Raw genomic sequence first — 18,474 nt, forward strand, 5'->3', positions numbered from 1 at the left:
AATAGACCAAATAGTCCTTCATGCATGAAATTCAGTGGTGCCCACTATCAGACTTTTCTTATCAAACATTTTAAAGTAAACATACACTAGTATCTGGAATAAATGGGCAGCTTTCAAGATTCAATTATTTACCAAAGGTTTAAAGATTTGCTTAGCAGCTTTTCCTGAGCATCAGAGAAACTAAAGTCAATCATCATGATATGCAGTACAGATTTATATACAGAATGCATCAGTAAGTGGGTTCAAATACAAACACCCCTCTGATAAAAACTGCCCCCAAACTATTTAAAGGTGATATGTTCAATCAAATATCACTTTTATTAGGGAAGAGTAACCACAGAGACATAGGTAGCTATTAAAATATTACGATTTCTAAATTGTTATCAATACAAAAATGGATACATTGTTAACTACGCTTATATATAACCAAAGTCTGTTCTGTAAGTTTTTTGTTTTTTTTTTTTTTATGGCTCTGTTGGGTCTTCGTTTCTGTGAGAGGGCTTTCTCTAGTTGCGGCAAGTGGGGACCACTCTTCATCGCGGTGCGCGGGCCTCTCACTATCGCGGCCTCTCTTGTTGCGGAGCACAGGCTTCAGACGCTGTTTCGTAAGTTTTAAGTTTACCTTCTTAATGCTGGGTACTACTAGTTAGCTGGTACTACTAGTTACTACCACTAACAAACACAACTACAGCTGTTACACTTCCATCACACGTCAAGTGCTGTGCTAACCTGTACATTATCTCATGTAATCTTCAGAACCACCCAGGACTTTGGTATCAATATTCCCATTTACAGGAGGGAAGGGAGGCTCAGAATTGTCCAAGGTCACTGCACTTAGTGGTAAAGCCGATATTCAAACTCAAGTCTGATACTGGAGCCTATGTCCTTAACTGCATCTCTAAGTGACAGAAATGTTCTAAGCAATGATGATAAAAGCCTTGACGAAGCCCCCAGATATCTTGCTGCTTTCAGCAACAGGAGCATTATTTTCACTACTTGGCCACACAAATGTGAAGTGATTACAGGGTCCAAAAAAGCCACACCCGCCCTCCTGCCTCCCTGCGGGGTTGGCTACCAGCCCGCTGTTGGACCCCCGCAAAGTGGACGTCCTGGGAGATCACGAGGGACAGAGAAGAACAGCTTTTATCAAAGAACTTGCCCTCAACATTCCAACCTTCTGATGTGAGGAATGTGCCATGAGGGAATAGAACCTTCTAGAAACTTCAGGAAACAAACACTAGCACAGCGTGACCTGGCACCATCTGGCTCCCACCTATGCTCCAGGCAACCAAGCTTACATTCTGCATTTGAGTAGCACTTATATTTCAAGAACTTTCTCAAACATACCTCACTTGACCTTCAAAGGGAGTCTCCTTTCACATGCCTGCCTCCCCGCACCCCCCCACCTACCACGGGCACAAGATCTGCAGTCACTTCCCTCCCCGGGAGGGCAGGGGCCCAGGGGACTTGCCTGTCCCCCGGGGGCTTAACTCAAGTCAAGACCCCTCCCAGGGCCCAGGAGACGCCCTGGGGACAGGTTCCCGCCTGAGACTCAAGGCAACACCTCTCCGTTCTGTTTTCTCTTTTGCCATCAGAGCAGAATGCCAATGTGTTTAATTTTTCTTGTTTTACAGTAGCTGCCTTTAATTCTTGCTTTATAAAATCAGAAGAGGAAACAGCAGCACCAGGAATGGCCCTCGCCCTCAACGAGGAGAGGCCCTCAGGCTCAGGGCCCCACAGACAGTCCGTGAGCCCCTCGTACCTTCTGGAGCCCCAGGTCCATGAGGAACGCCGCCGGCCGTGCACCCACATGTACTGCCCCCAGTGTCCTGTCCAGAGCACGGGGTCAGGGCCCCGCAGGGCAGGGGGCTCCGCCATCCCCAGACCACAAGGCCCCGTGCGCAAGTCCACAGACCCACACCTAGGGTCCCCCAGCAAACTGCCTGCACACACCGAGTTCTCCATATGGTCTTCCTGTCGGGATGGAAAAAGAGGGCTGTGAAAGCCTTATCCAGGAAAGGCCCCTCAAAGGAATACCTCTGCAGACTGAATTTAGAAACAATCACACGGGACTGCGCGACTCCTTCAAGGAAAACACAACAGAGGACGTGTAATCCACCTATCAAAACAGCCATCATCCCAGGCTGTGTCTGGGACGATTTTCGTAAGAGTCAAGCAAAACTGAGTAGCTGCTTCTTGCCACGCACCACAGTAAGTCCCTACGATATAAAACTCTGTCCTCTTTCCCTCAGAGGTCCTGGGTCTAACAAGAGAAAGAGGCATAAATACTGTCTTAATTTACATAATACCTTGTGATCACGCTATTTTGGTGACTCAGGAAGACCAGACAAAGGGAGAAAAAAACCTGCATGGGAGAGTCAAGAAAGGCTTCAGGAAGCAGAACATATTTATGTTTGTTCTAGGGGCGAAAATGGCAGGGTTTATCAGGCCAAACAAAGGAGGTTCCTGGAGGACAGGGACCGGGCAGGGTGCGTGGAGCCTGAGGCAAGGGTGAGATGACGCAAGGCCTTGGACTCACCCTCAGGGCATCAGGGCAACCAGCCAGGGGCAGGCAGTGGCACGATGGGCAAGGGGGTGGGGAGGACGAACTGGGGAAGAGGAGGCTAGAGGCAGAGTCCACCTCGGAAGCTCTTACAACCAGTTCCAGCAAGAGGCAGCACAGCTCCAAGAGCAGCAGAGGCACAGAGGGGACTGAGGCAGCAGGACCTGTGACCGACCCAGGGCAGACGTGAGGGAAGGGAGAGCACGGGCAGGATCAAGCCACAAGTTCTAGGCGGAGCTAGAAACACATCTGGCACCTAGCTGGGATTCAGCAAATATTGTTTCAACCGGTGAAGAAATCAACTTAGGGAAGCAAAAAGGGCAGATTTGGTGGGGAACTTCCCAGTAAGGTTGAACTTCAAGAGTTTTACTTACTATACTGGTTCAAAATTTTTCGTACATGAAAATCATCCTGAACAGTTTTTAAAAATGCAAATTTTCTTGAATTTTAAAGAAAGTTTAATAATTGATTATGAAGATGAGCCAGATTAGGGAAGCAGAGCTCCATGTAAAAGAGCCCCTCTGATAAAATTCCATGCCTATTCTTGCTGCTTCCAAAATCACGCTCGTAAAAAGGACTCAGCCAAGGCTTAAAACCTTGGGTGCTGGGAAGACGGGAGTTCTGGAACTCTTCCTGAGCTGGCATCTGGACTCGGAAGATTCCTTCTGGAGGGACTGAGATTTAGTGAGGGCGAGGTGTTCTTTGGAGGACTGAGGGTTCTAGTTAGTTCCCTGTAGGTTACTAACCTGTCAGCTGTTTTTCTAAAGAGAAGCAACCCCATCACCTCCACCATATAAGGCAGTCGGGGACCGGTTTATGTCTACCAACCTCGTTTCCCCCTGCTAAGTGAAGAAAGCTGGCAAGGGCCACACTGTAGGTCAGTACTTCTCAAAGAGTGGTCCTTGGACCGTTGGCAACAGAATCAAGTTTTGGTGGATAAGAATACAGGTTCCTAAGCTCCAATGCAGACATAAAAACCGGAAGTGGGGCCCTACCATTACCATGATTCTGATGGACCTCCGGTCTCTACTGCAGCAGCTTTCTCCTCCCAATCCCGATTAGGCTTGTTGAAAAAACCAAGCTGTTGGGGGCTGAAGTCTGTACTGTCGTCTAAAGGCATACATATTACCTCGAGGTTGGATCCAAACCTAACAGACTGTGAATTTTATACATTTTAATGAACAAACAGCTGACCTGATCATTTTATAAGACTTGAAGTCTAGGACTAGCAGCAGTGGTTCTGTCAAAAATCATATATAAAAATTCAGGGGCTTCCCTGGTGGCGCAGTGGTTGAGAATCTGCCTGCCAATGCAAGGGACATGGGTTCGAGCCCTGGTCTGGGAAGATCCCACATGCCGCGGAGCGATTAGGCCCGATTAGGCCCGTGACCCACAATTGCTGAGCCTGCGCGTCTGGAGCCTGTGCTTCGCAACAAGAGAGGCCGCGGTAGTGAGAGGCCCGCGCACCGCGATGAAGAGTGGCCCCCGCCTGCCACAACTAGAGAAAGCCCTTGCACAGAAACGAAGACCAAACACAGCCATAAATAAATAAATAATTAAAAAAAAAAATTCAGGCCTGGGGTTTCCCTGGTGGCACAGTGGTTGAGAATCTGCCTGCCAATGCAGGGGACACGGGTTCGAGCCCTGGTCTGGGAAGATCCCACATGCCGCGGAGCAGCTGGGCCCGTGAGCCACAATTACTGAGCCTGCGCGTCTGGAGCCTGTGCTCCGCAACAAGAGAGGCCGCGACAGTGAGAGGCCCGCGCACCGCGATGAAGAGTGGCCCCCGCTTGCCGCAACTAGAGAAAGCCCTCGCACCGCACAGAAATGAAGACCCAACACAGCAATCAATCAATCAATCAATCAATCAATCAATCAATCAATCAATAAATAAATAAATAAATAAATATTCAGGCCTGGGCAGACTGCTTTCCTAGGTGTTCGTTCCCTAATCACAACCCGGTACACTACTCAACATCAGCCTTCAGGATATGTCAGAAGAGAGAATTTCTGATCAACATGCCTGTTTTTAGAGGTAGAGTCACGAATGTAGAAAACAAACTTACGGTTACCAGGGGATAAGGGGGGAGAGGGATAAGCTGGGAGATTGGGATTGACCTATACACGCTACGATATATAAAACAGATCACTAATAAGGACCTGCTGTACAGCACAGGGAACTCTACTCAATAGTCTCTAGTGGCCTATGTGGGAAAACAATCTAAAGAAAAAGAAAGAGTGGATAGATGTATATGTATAACTGATTCACTTTGCTGTATACCTGAAACTAACACAACACTGTAAATCAATTATACTCCAGTAAAAACTTTTAAAAATATATTCCTGCTTTGGAATTTAACAGATACATGATGCAGTGGTTAGCTCAGAAGGTAATAAAACAGGGCTCCTGGATCACAATGATTTCCTCTCTCATCTTGTAATAGGGGATTCAAGCCTTGGCATCAGCTGGCTGATGGGGTGGGGAGACATCTGACCCAAACGGGGCTTAACAGACACTCCTGAAGTGTGTACAGAGAGCCAATGCCACCAGCAACCGGCGGGGCCGAGCCGCCTGAGTGGTGACCCGGAGGGCCCACCAGCTCATGACATCGATGCCCACAGCCCTCCTCTCTGAATGAGGAAGAGTCACAGTCTTCTTTGCTTGCTTGGCTTGTTCAGAGTCCAATTCTGATGTCTGTCCACAAAGCACTTAAATACAGACATGCCGGCACTGATTCTGACTTGATAAAGCCACCCTGAGCCCTCTATCACACTCCCCCCTGAAAACACCCTGGGACACTCAGCAAGAAAATTTCCCAAGTGTAACCCAGTGAAAGCCTTCTACTGAACAACTCATGGTATTTTTTTTTAAACGAAAGGACATGAAGCTGCCTTAACCTAAGCTGTCAAGGCTGGTCCGTTGATAAATTCAGATTTTGAATGTCACAACACATTTTCTTTAAGGAAGTTTGGAAGCACAGATTTCTGCTCACTGGGCTCACTCCTCTATGAGCTCACCACACTATCTACAAAGTAGATGAACGATTATCTCGGGCTGAGTAATGTTCAACATGGGGAAGACACTTTGCCACCACAGCAATATATGTTCTTTCCTGAGGGGAGGCCTACGTTTTATCAACTATTTGCTCCAGCTTTTTGACAGATATAACTAAAGGAAGAACGTAAGTGTCACCTATTTCATCTTCAAAAACCATCAATTCCCCGCCCTCCACCATAGTCCCCGGCCCAATAACTTTCAAGACAACCCTTCAAAATCCAACACCAGTTTTCTTCTCCATCCATCAACTACTTTGGCTGTTGATCTAATATTTTATTCGAGGGGCAAGGATGTTTCAGGCTTCTTGGATGAGAAGGAGATGGGAACAAATAAAGCCTGTCCACAACAGACTGTGAACACCCAGAGCACAATGGACAAGAAGGTCAGAAAGAGATGGGCAAGGACGGTCAGGAAGAAAGCAGGAGGCGGCGCAGGGCTGGGTGGGTCCAGGGCGCCCGCCCTCCCCACACAGCATGGCCCACGTGGTCACTGTCCATCCCACCTGCGGACCCTCGGTTCTGACCAAGGAAGGAGAAGTATCGCCGCTTCACCGTCGCCCCAGAGCCTGGCACGGTGCCTTGCAGGAGGAAGTCCTTAAGGAGCATTTTTGGATCAAGGAATGGATGGAGTGATGAACGCGAGGTCTGGTGAACAGAACAGCAAGGAGAAGGAGGAACACACACTATGTGCTGCCCTGTAACCTAACGAGAGAAATCAGAGGCAGATGAAGAGACTGTGTGTGTATGTATTTTTAAACATGTATGTATGTAACATACGTGTATGTTTTTTAAAAATGCCAGCAGTAGAGGCCAACCCGACGTTCCAAAATCAATGCTCAGATATTCAGAACTTAATGCTTTTCTCCAGATGCTACTGAAGATCTCACAAAAAAACCCTGCATAAATCTAGTCTACGTGGGTGACAGTTAAGAATGACACCCGCCTCCGATGGGTAAGTCTAAAAATATCCCTGTGAGAACAAAGGACAGCCGTGCAGGTTGCTGTGCAGAGCACCGAGCAGCCCGCAGCCGCTGTGGTGGACGAGCCCGGGCCTGGGGGGACGTCAGGGGCCGGGGCAAGACGGTCACGAAAAACAGATGACACAGGACACACTTAGGTCAGCGCTTTCTACCAGCCAGTCTACTTACAGGAAAACGCCCAACACCACAAGGCACAGCCTTCACAGTAAATGGCTGGTCGCAATAGTTTCATTTTCCTAAAGCTCAGCAATGTACCTGGACATTCATTTTCTTCAACAGAATTGTAACAGAGCAAGCGGAGCTAAATGCTCAATCTGACGCCTACCTTTAGATGTCACTACACATAATAAAATGTGTGGCAAGCAGCACACGAGGAGGAGGCCCCAAGGACTTTCCTCAACCCTCACATCACTCCCATGACCAAATCTGCTCCAAACCCCGCAGCTCTATGAAACTCAACGGTTCTCATCCCTGCATTACTCTTCACTGCTTTTCCCTTCAGTTCCCAAACTGCAGAGTAACAAGCTTTTGGCAATTTAGTTCTTATCTCTTCTTGTCATGGTGTAAAATATGCCCAGTTCTAATCTACCTGTACCTGAGGTGACAGATCAGAATGTTACAGGGAACGTTTAACCTCACCAGAAACTAGAGAGAAATGTGGAAGTAAAATCATTAAGAAATGTGCTGAGTTTAAGACTCTGTTTATAATTAATCATGAAAGACATTAGTCAACCTTTGTGTGATGGTTGTACCTATCAGCACATAAAAACTAGCTAAATGTTCATGCAAATTCTGCTACGAAATGCAATTTTAAGATTTCAAATAGCTGTACCTTGAACTATTCAAGACAGATTTTAAAAAATGAGGTGTACTTTACATGGAGTAAAATTAACCCTTTCATAGTTTTAACCATGCAACCACGTAACCACGTAATCACCATAATCAAGATAATCAAGACACGTAACTAGACTGCCGCCCCAAATGCCCCTATGCCCTTTTGTAGTCTATCCTTTTTCCTCATCCCAAGCCAACCACTGACCTGTTCTCCGTCCTGATAGTCTTGCCTTTTCCAGAATGCCTTATCAATGGAGCCAGAGTACGTACCCTTTGGAATATGGCTTCTTTCACTTAGCATCATGCATTTGAGATTAACCAATATTCTTGCAGGTATCAGCAATTTGTTCCTTGGTGTTGTTAAGTAGTATCCCCCTGTATGGATGTCCCAAAGTTTGTTTATCCATCCACCAGTCGATAGACACCTGGGTTGTTTCCAGTTTGGGGAGACTACAAATGAAGCTACTAAAAATACCTGTGTACAGGCTTTGGTGTGAACATAATTTCACTTCATTTGGGTAAATACTTAGGAGTAGTATTGTTTTAAAGATGTCTTCAGTGCACTCAGAGGAGCCTGCTATTAAGATAAATCCCTCCTTAAATCATTGTACAAAATGGTAATAATTTAACTGTTTTATGAGTTTGGATTTTCATATGTGCGAGTTTCTTAAAATAGGTCCACTTACACTGGTGACAATTCAAACTCTTCATTTACTCACATCTTAACATTTGAAACTATGTGCAGCCTTGAGAAACCACATGTAACCTAAGCTACAATTCAGTACTCTTCCGTGGGGCAGTGATGGGGTAAACGCCACTGTACACACCTCATCTCATTGAATCATCACGGTTAGGTAAGGTAATATTAGATGCATTGAACAAGCAAGAAAACTGGGGCTCAGAGAAAACAGGCAACATACCAGGAGTCAGACGGTTACACAGTGACAAGCACAAACAAAAGCTCAGATATGTCTGCCTCAAACGCCCGGGCTCTTTCTGTATCCTGGCCACAAGCTCCTCAACACACCAATGCCAAGTTTTTGTAATTTTCAGGGCTACGAATGAGGAGGAATTTCATAAGTGCTTTTAGAAGGCCACAATTCTGCCGCATGCTACCACACATGAAAAATGTTAAAGCTTTTCATTAGCAGTAGCCTTCAAGATGTGATTACGTTATGATCATAAATGTATGTTTTAAGGAACATGTTCTCATCCTAAACTTTCTTGGATAAGAACTTGTGGCTAACCTATTTTGGTGGTGATCACTGATAACTATAAGCAACTGAAAATAAAACAGGAAATCTGATTGGCTCACTTTCACACAAGAAAGGCACGCAATCTTAGCAAGTTTCTATATAAACCATATGTAGTATTTTCAGTGATGACTATCACTTTAGTCCAGACATTGGTAGGATACAATCTCCTTTGAAACATCTGACTTGATTTGAAGTTCTTTCCATTTACTCACTGACGTAGAAGTCAGGAATTGACATCAGGACTCTTTTGCAACTGAAATTACAGCTGTGAGATGGGAACAAATGGACATATTCTTGGAGTTTGCAGGTCTATATAAAGACATGTTAAACTTAATCCATCTCCCTCTCATGCCCTCAAAGAACCTTAGTTAATATCACAGATAAATTAAGTTCAAATTTTCAACTTGTCCCAATGTGTTAATTCCCTGGGTTGAAAGGCTCTCCACTTCCATCACATGGTACCCTGGTTAAGTTCAGGTAGAAACAGGCCAGATGAACGAGCCAGTAGGATTTGAAGGCCACTCACTGCAACTACTTTAACTAACTTCACAGCTGCTAACCTAACAGGCACATGGAGGCCTAAAGTTCACAAACCAAACATCCTCAACAACCAAGGCTGAAGGGTTTATCCTCTTGATGTCTGATAAGAGGAAAATACCTGCTTTAGAAAGCAAGCTACACTTCAGAAAAAAAATAAAATAAAATGCATACTGCCTTATCAAAAAGAAAAGCAAGGATTAAGATAAATTTGGTTTTAGTGAAATTTAGGGCAACTGGTGTGTCACTTGTTTGCATGGACTGTGTGTTTATTAATATACACACGGCCTTCCTCTGCATTCAAACCACTAGACATTCCCTCAGGTGTGCTCAGTTTCTCTGACAAAGTTTTGTAAGAATGCTAGCCATGAAACTGGATGGGTTTCTACTCCACTACAAAGACCTGGGGACTTTTACTCCTAGGAGGCTGAGATCCCTTAGTTACAAGGGCTAAGAGTGACATAAAAATTCTTTTCAGGACTTCCCTGGTGGCGCAGTGGTTAAGAATCCGCCTGCCAATGCAGGGGACACGGGTTCGAGCCCTGGTCCGGGAAGATCTTGCATGCCACGGAGCAACTAAGCCCGTGTGCCACAACTACTGAGCCTGCGCTCTAGAGCCCGCGAGCCACAACTACTGAGCCCGCATGCTTCAACTACTGAAGCCACGCGCCTACAGCCCGTGCTCCACAACAAGAGAAGCCACCACAATGAGAAGCCTGCGCACCACAACAAAGAGTAGCCCCCGCTGGACGCAACTAGAGAAAACCCGCGCGCAGCAACGAAGACCCAAAACAGCCAAATATAAAAATAAATAAATAGAATTTTAAAAATAAATACATAAATAAATAATTCTTTTCAGTGTCAGAAGAAGTGACGACTAAGCCAGAATGGAAAATGATGATTCACCGAGTCGGAGACCGTCCGTCAGTGGTGAGTACTCAAAGCCACAAGAGCCTTTGGGTCCAGATTCGTATCCCCAAGTCTGAGTAATCCCAACACCTGGGAAGCTTCTAAAAATACAATTTCCTAGAAGGAAGGCTAACATGAACCCTGTGGTGCTGGACAGGCATCGGAAGTCTCCATGGACGGATGCACAAGTACAGACGTGCTTAAACCTGGGCTAGAACACGTGTTTAATATCCCTACTCCCTCTGCCATGATCGAGAATCAAGGACACTAGAAGCAGCATGCACACCTAGAGCCCAGATCCTAGTTTCTAAATACCATCCTCCAGGGACTTCCCTGGTGGTCCAGTGGTTAAGACTCCGCGCTTCCACCCACTGTAGGGGGCCTGGGTTCGGTCCCTGGTCGGGGAACTAAGATCCCACATGCCACATGGCGTGGCCAAAAAAATTTAAAAAATAAATAAATAAATACCGTCTTCCAGTAAAAGGTCCCAGGGCTGGGACATCTCATGGTGCCAGAAAGTAGGAATCCTGTGCTCAAAATCAAAGGATTAGGGGCATTTTAAAGGAACACAGAAGCCAATGTGAAAGAGTGCCCGGAACAATCTGAGCAACAAAATAATGACAGATTATAACCTACAGAATATTCTTGAGGCCACACTGATATAAATCAAAAAAATAAGTAGGGAGAAGGGACAGATTTCTCTTAAAGATGAATTCCAATGAATAACAAATGAGGGAAATAAAAGACCACTATTAGAACACTACAGTACCTGTGGCAGACATAGGATGTTAAAAATAGAGGATGAAAGTTTGAGGAGAAACAAGGTATTTGTATATTCTCAAATTATCTTCCCCAAGATATAAACTCATTACCAAAGGAAAAAGTAACTTCACAGGAGAGAAATCTGGCAGACGCCGCCTTAATGATAAGTAGGGAAACTCCACAGTAACAAGAGAACCAACACCAGGGACCCCTCATGATTCACTGACAAGAGCACATCACAGCGGTGCTGTTTGTTCCTGCCACAAACACACGAGCTCCATCTAATCAGGAGACGCCACAGACAACCTCCAGCTGAGGGGAGCTCTAGAGGCACTAAGCAGCGCTCTCCTCAGCAGTTAATGTCACAAAGCGGGAGACTGGGGGCGGTCAGTGACTGGCAGACGACAGACGTGACCAACTAAACGCAACTCCGGGCTGGATCCTCAAACAGAAAAGGCCTTTAGCAGGAAAAATCTGAATAAAGTCTGCAGTTTTAAAGACAAAACAATTCCCGGGCTCCACTGCCTCCTCAATTCTGACTCTGTCTGTCTGGGAAATCTATATTTTACATTTAAAGCTCAGCAGGGGCTCTGGTGACCGTCCAACTCAGGAATCACCGAAAAGGCCTGAGAAATCCCGGTGGCCAGACCACCCCAAGTGACAGGGACAAGTGACCCCAAATGGCAGCTTGTCAAGCTGTGTCTGATGACCGCAGGCAAGTGGGTCAGCGTTCGGGGAGGGACAGAACCCAGGGGTGTGCCTGTCCTGCCCTGCTTCCCTTGAAGGAATGACGTTTCCAACGTAACTGCAATCTTCTGAGTGTCTGTCTATTACGGTTACGGTTTACGACTTCATGCTTTGTTAGAACGTAAAACAAAGACGATCAAGGGTTTTTACAATCTCAGCTACTGCCCCTTGACCTGACTGAATGCAGCCTCTCTACGTGCAGGTCAAGTGGAGTTCAGCCGCATCTCAGCAAGTGACTGACACTCTAGAGATAACATAGCTCCCCTCCAGCCTTCCCGGAGCCGGCTTCAGGCACGTTTCTGACGAAGGTCTTTTCCACACAGATCCGGGCTGAGGCCTAGATGCTACACCAAGGGCACACACAATTCTGAGATGATTTCATTGCAGAGTTGAAACAATATCTAACAAAATAAGATCAGCATATTGTTATTTCCACCCATTGAAAAATACCCTTCCTAAATGTCTTAAATTAAGCAAAGATGATTCTAGGTTATGCAACAGGCTTCAAAGAAGAGACAAATACAAAAGATATACATATTTTTTAAACCAAGCAGCAAAACAGCAAAAGTATCAAACATTTTTCCTACTTTCAATAAGATAATGTACAGTACCTATGCAAGAATGACTCTAGAAATGGTGTCTAATCTTTTCTTCAGAAGAACTGGGTTGGTTTTAAATATTTAATACCTAAGATATGAATATAAAACACAAATTATATGTAACGATAAGAGTTTTGCTAAGAGAGGTTAATGGGTTTTTTTTAATATATAAATTTATTTATTTATTTGTTTTATTTTATTTTTGGCTGCACTGGGTCTTCGCTGCTGCGTGCGGGCTTTCTCTAGTTGCAGTGAGCAGGGGCTACTCTTCATTGTGGTGCTCAGTCTTCTCACTGTGGCGGCTTCTCTTGTTGGGAGCACGGGCTCTAGGCGCGTGGGTTCAGTAGTTGTGGCTCGTGGGCTCTAGAGCGCAGGCTCAGTAGTTGTGGCTCATGGGCTCGGTAGTTCTGGCTCATGGGCTTAGTTGCTCCCCGGCATGTGGGGTCTTCCAGGGTGAGGGCTTGAACCCATCTCCCCTGCATTGGCAGGCAGATTCTTAACCACTGCGCCACCAAAGAAGTCCCAAGGTTAACGTTTTTATTCAGATCCTTTCAGGGAGATGTGTCCAATCCCTCTAGACTGGACCGACACCTGGTCGAGACAGCTAGAGACACGGGATGGAATTCCGATCCTATGCACAAAGCGGCCCCGGCCCAGACCTGCAGTCCTGGGCTCACCCAGGTCCACGGGGCCAACGGCCCGGCTCCCAGGACCGAGCATCTAGGCACACTAAATGAGGTGCTCGTCCCACGACCATCTGGTGGAAATCTGTCCAGCTGTGCTACTCACAAACTCAGAGCAGCAAATAATTCAGACGTATTAGTAACTGCCAACAAAAAGATCTGTGAGTGAGCACCTAGCGGATTCAGTGTGGCACGATAAATATTTGCTGAACGAAGAGAATTTTGTTTTCAGCTGGTGGTTCAGTCATGCACCACACAGCAGTGCGGAGCAGCGTGTGCTTTTAACTGTGGGCCACCACTAAGTCTCTCCTGAAAACAGATGGCGCATAAATACAAAAATGGATAATAAATAACTTCCAAACAGCCTGTACATACTTCTGGCCACAGCCTCTAAGCTACCCTCCCCCAAATTCCTGAGCTCATCTGAGATACCATGATTAACAGGCAATCAAGTTGTAAAAACAAAGATTCTAGGAGAATGTGCTCCCCCAAACTGCCTGACTGGTAGTAACATCACCACATTTCTGTGAGCAAATGAAATTCTGTGCAACTAAATATTTAATTAGTGCTGTGACCACTGTCCACCTAGAGGAAAGCATTTGGTTTTGGACCCCTTCACCAGTGTGGTTCCATGATTCCGTGAAGCAGGGGGTGATATCAGATGCACCAAGCTGGGGGCGGCCACTTCTGCACCCAACTCAGCATAAGGCACCTGCCCCACCTACAGGGTGACTTGCTGTCTTCCACCTCTGTTTATGTTACTGCATCACGCAGTAAATAATATAAACATACAAAGTTCTCTCTGAAAAAGGGGAGCTTTTTAGACTCAAGCAGGCCCTTTGATAAAGAGCACAGAGGAGCGAGGACGGCCTGAACAGGTCCTCCTAACCCCCATGCAGGGGTTCTCACCTCTACTAAGAACAGCCAGATGCCCTCCAGGGCTCCTTCCAGCTCTAACCCACAGAAAGACTCGATTCTAGGAGCATTTCTTAGGATTACAACTTTGGCTAAGAACTCCTGTAGTACATTCTGCCCTAATTTGAAAAACGCAAAGTAATTTAAAAATAAGTGGGGGAAAATAAGGCCAGCAGATTATTTTGGAACTTCAAGGTTATTTGAATATGAAATAACTTGGCCTTTTCCTTGCCAAATAAAGGAATTATATTCATTTGTTTAAAAATCATAGAAATACGATTTTTTAAAAAAAATTCCCCATTTCTAACAAAGCCCAGAAGTTTCCTCATGGTTTTTTAAATTATGAGATTTTTACATTTGCATTCCAAACACATAAAAGCATCTCCTTTATGATGGAGACTTTCACGTTCCAACAGGTGTGCGCACACAGCATGACCAGCAAGGAGCGTCGGGGTCACTGAGGGCCTGGACCCTGAGATCTCCCCCCACCACCCACACCCAGGTTACAAAGTCTCCTACACAATCAGCAGAGGTCATCAAGCAGATAGCAAATCCCGTGTCCTGAACACCAGCCATTCAGAAAACCCAAGTTTCTCTTGGAGCTGGGAGGTGACTCATGGAACTTCAATGCTCTAATGTTAACACAAAAAGAAGTGTCATAAAATGCAGCCCAAACACCCGCGGCCCTCGCTCTAGAAGACACCAGCAGCAGGAAGCAAACTTCTTCCTGTGAGGAGTGGTTTGCGTGTGCAGGGGCTACTCACTAAATGAACTTTTAAACTATTTCTTAGCCAGCTGTGTTCACCATTCTCCCTTCTGACCTCTACAACAAATGCGCAGGAATCCATATATACATATACTCTGTACTATTAAAATGAAATTTCAAAAGTAAATGACCTCTCTCCGTAGCCCCTGACTTCCATTCCTAGTCAAATGATGTCTAGTTCCACCGGTTCCCGAGATCCCCAGCGAGTATATTTTTGCCAACAGGTCCAAAAGCAAAAAGCACACAGATGTGTAACATTTTTAAAGGTGACAAAAACTTGCACAACTTTAAAACTAAAATCAACCTGATTATGAGCCACAGATTTTAGAAACTGTATAATTTTTGTCTTTATTTTACACTTGTTTTCATAAAAATGTACACCCCTAATTTTCTACAAACTACCTTCACCTCACTGCATTTACTTCAAATCATTTTTACAGAAAAGGCTTCCATAGGTAAAGTTAAATTATATTGTCCTTAATTCACCTGATTGTTTCCTTAATGCAGACTTCTAAAACTTACACTTTCATGTGACCTGTTTTATTTTATGTCTCATAAGAGAGGAAACTCTAGATAAAAAACTCAGACAATCTGCATTTTCCCCCACATATTTTAACATTAGAAATTTTGTTTGCCACCACAGGAGAAAACAGACTGCTGTCGCTCTTCCCTGTCACATATCAGAATAAGATGCCAGTTTCAAAATATTAGTTTAGTTTTCACAAATATTTGGCTAGGACAACAAAAATCATAAAACAAACAAACAAACTCATAGAGAGAGATCAGATTTATGGCCACCAGAGACAGGCTGGGGGATGGGGAACTGGATGAAAGCAGTCAAAAAATCTGAAAGACGGGAAAAAAACCCATAAACCTTTTCCATGGTTTTTATTCCTCAGCTACTACACTTAGATGCAAAGAAATGTGAAACGAGATACATTTCCTGAGAAACCTAGTTTCAAAAAAATTCTCAGTTTAAAGCAGCAACTTCATTTTTTTCTAGGCAGAAAGTTATTATTTGTTAAATAATAAATAGAAAAGGGTAGAAAGATGGTGTAGAGTGAAGGAGGGAGAGCAGGTAGCCAAAGATTTCTGTTGAATACAACATTTAAAAGTTAATAAAATTCATTCTGACGCTACATTTTCCAAGGAAAAGGCATCAGCCGATCTCCCTGGCGGTCTTCCCGCCCCCTCCTCACAGCATATCCCAGGTGGAGAAAGCGAGGAGGCAGGAGCTGGTGGATGTAACTCACCAAGATGCCAGCAGGGGCCTTTCCACCGTAAACACCTTCAGCAACCTTCTCCTCCTCATCTTCACTATCATCTTCCAAGTAAAACATCTTAAAACTGAACTAGTTCATCAGAATGTCTTTTTTTCAGAGATGAAGGCACACTTCTAAGTTATCAAAACAGAAAGCTGTTCTGCTGGGCAAACTGTTTGCAGACACAGTAATATGGTTAAAACTGAAAGGAAATGGCTCTTAAAAAAAAAAAAAAAAAAGCAATACATGCATGACTTTACCAGTAAGATTTGCTGAAAGCCTCAACCCTGTCCCTCTGAAGCAGATAAGCAGGGGCATGGGATGGGCCGTGCTGCGTGTTTACACTGATAGGTACCAAGTCCTGCCCAAGCACAGGAGCCTCACTGTGCTTCCATCACACGGGACACGAATTGAGTTAATGATTCCCTAAATCAATTACATCCTCATTTTTAGAAATCAAAACAACTACACATACGAAGACGTAATCGTCAATAAATTAATCATGTAAGGGAACAAAGTTTACATATACTTTCTAAGCATCAGTGAGCTTCCCAAAGACAGCCAGGTGACATATGCTTTACAGAACTCAAATCACTGAAATGTTTTGCTTTGTCATATTGCCATGACCCAATATATTTTCACAATTCTGAATGGGAGCTAACCTGCTCAGCACTGTAAATAATGAACAAATTATAATAACAATTTGTTACTGTATGTTAAGATAGCATTAGTTATATTAATGTTGTAACAGTAACATTACATAATAATATAATAACAAACAATTTAACTTCAAGAGTATGATAATACAACACTAAAATTCAAACATCCTGGTATTTCCTTTCCAGCTGTTAGTAAGTCAACATATAAACACTTCAAGTGAATTTTTCTAAAAACCTAAAACACACTAACACAGAGACCAAACGTCAATTTTTAAATTAAAATACACTATTTTTTGCAAGCCAGTGTCTAGGACTGTGCTGTCTGTTACAAATAGCCATTATCCACATGGCTACGTTTGTGATGTGGCTACTGCCAAATGATATGTGCTGTGAGCATAAAATATGTAGAATGAAAGCAGAACGTGAAATAATTTCATAATTTTATATCTATATATAAGGTTACTTGCTGAAATGAAAATACTTTGGATATACTGAGTTAAATAAGATATATTCTTAAAATTAATTTTACCTGCTTTTTTTATTTTTTAATGTTACTAGAAAATTTTAAATGACAATGTGGCTCCCATTATATTTCTACTGGAGCACGACTTTAGGATCCTGAGACAATCTTGAGAAGAAGGGCGGAAAGGAACATTCAGCCAGAGTTCCATTAATGAAGAGCTGAGGGTGACAGGAGTTTCCGTCATTCCACAGAAGTAGTTAAATTCATCAATATACTAACTGATCCTCAGATATTTAATAATGTTCACATTATTAAACTTTTTCTCTGTCTAAACATCGCAAAAGACAAAACTTCCAAATGTTTGACCGAGGGATTGTTGGTAATGTTTACTACAGCAATATACCATCAAGATACACATAATAAAAATGTTAAATGGCAAAATTTAAAACAAATTTCACCAAAATTAGAAATGGGAAAATGTATCCTGCATTCAAAGCATTACACTGTCTTCTACCCACACATTAACGTGAAGGGCCCACGGGTGCTTGTAATCCAAGTCAATACACGTCATGTACACAAATTCCCCCTTTCACAAGGGAAGTGATTTTTTTGGTCTATTACACAATGTAAAAAATTTTAAACCTCTTTCTTCCTCCATGTCCCCCTGCAGTCCCAGATCCTCAGCATCAGATGGTAATAAAAACCCACACTGGGGTGCTGCCCGTGGGAAAGAATGGAGAAGTGGGAAGTCAGGGAGAAGGCGAAGTGAGGGGAGACGGAGAAAGGGGGTTCCAGAGAAGCTACAAGGAAGATGGGGAAGAGGGGGAAAACAGAAGAAACAGAAGTTGGAAGAGACAAGAAAATATGCCAGTGGAACGACAGGAGAGGGGAAACTAAGTAGGAGGGCGGGTGAAGAGCGAAGACAGAGGGAAAAGAAAAATGCGAAAAACCTGATCCATTTTAAATGTGAGGAAACTGAGGCCCAGAGAGGTCAGGCAATTAGCCCAAGGTCACCCGCTCAGTGGGCACGTGTTGCCAGGTTGAGGCCCCGAGCGGAAGTGCTGGGGGAAGGGGTCCAACAGGAGAGAGGGAGCAAGGCCCGAGCCAGGAGGGCAGAGGCTGTCGGGCAACCTTGACCTCACCGCCTCTTACACAACGAGCAGGCTCCAGGCCAGCCACCTGGGCTTCCGGAGAGCCTGGGTACTGTCTCACCATGTGGTCTGGATCCATGACTCTCAGATGCTCTGACAGCAAGGAGCATGGACCACGGACCCAGACAGAGGATGAGCTCACCCTCCCAACACCGATTCCGCACCAGGGCGCACACCTCCTGCTGCGTCTGGGCACCGCCTGCCCCCAGGCTGGGACCTGCCGCTTCCCTAACTTGGTGGTGGCGCTTTTCAGACTTGGTCAATAAAATTTAAAAATCACAACCAACAATTCTTCATCATCCCTATGATTTTTTTTCAAAGAAAAATGCTA

The 18,474-nt window shown here is 44.6% G+C and overlaps 1 protein-coding gene across 1 annotated transcript in view; it reads right to left on the reverse strand.

Annotated features, from left to right (window-relative positions):
• Positions 1-17,415, reverse strand: part of LPIN2 (lipin 2) — a 59,291-nt gene extending 41,876 nt beyond the window's left edge. Inside the window, 1 exon segment of the mRNA XM_082353634.1 lies at positions 15,862-17,415. Coding sequence (XP_082209760.1) covers positions 15,862-15,948 — 87 coding nt within the window. The 5' untranslated portion in view covers positions 15,949-17,415.
• Positions 17,416-18,474: the final 1,059 nt, after the last annotated feature.

This window comes from Balaenoptera borealis (assembly GCF_965194805.1).
Source record: "Balaenoptera borealis genome assembly, chromosome: 14".
NCBI classification, from domain to species: Eukaryota; Metazoa; Chordata; class Mammalia; order Artiodactyla; family Balaenopteridae; genus Balaenoptera; species Balaenoptera borealis.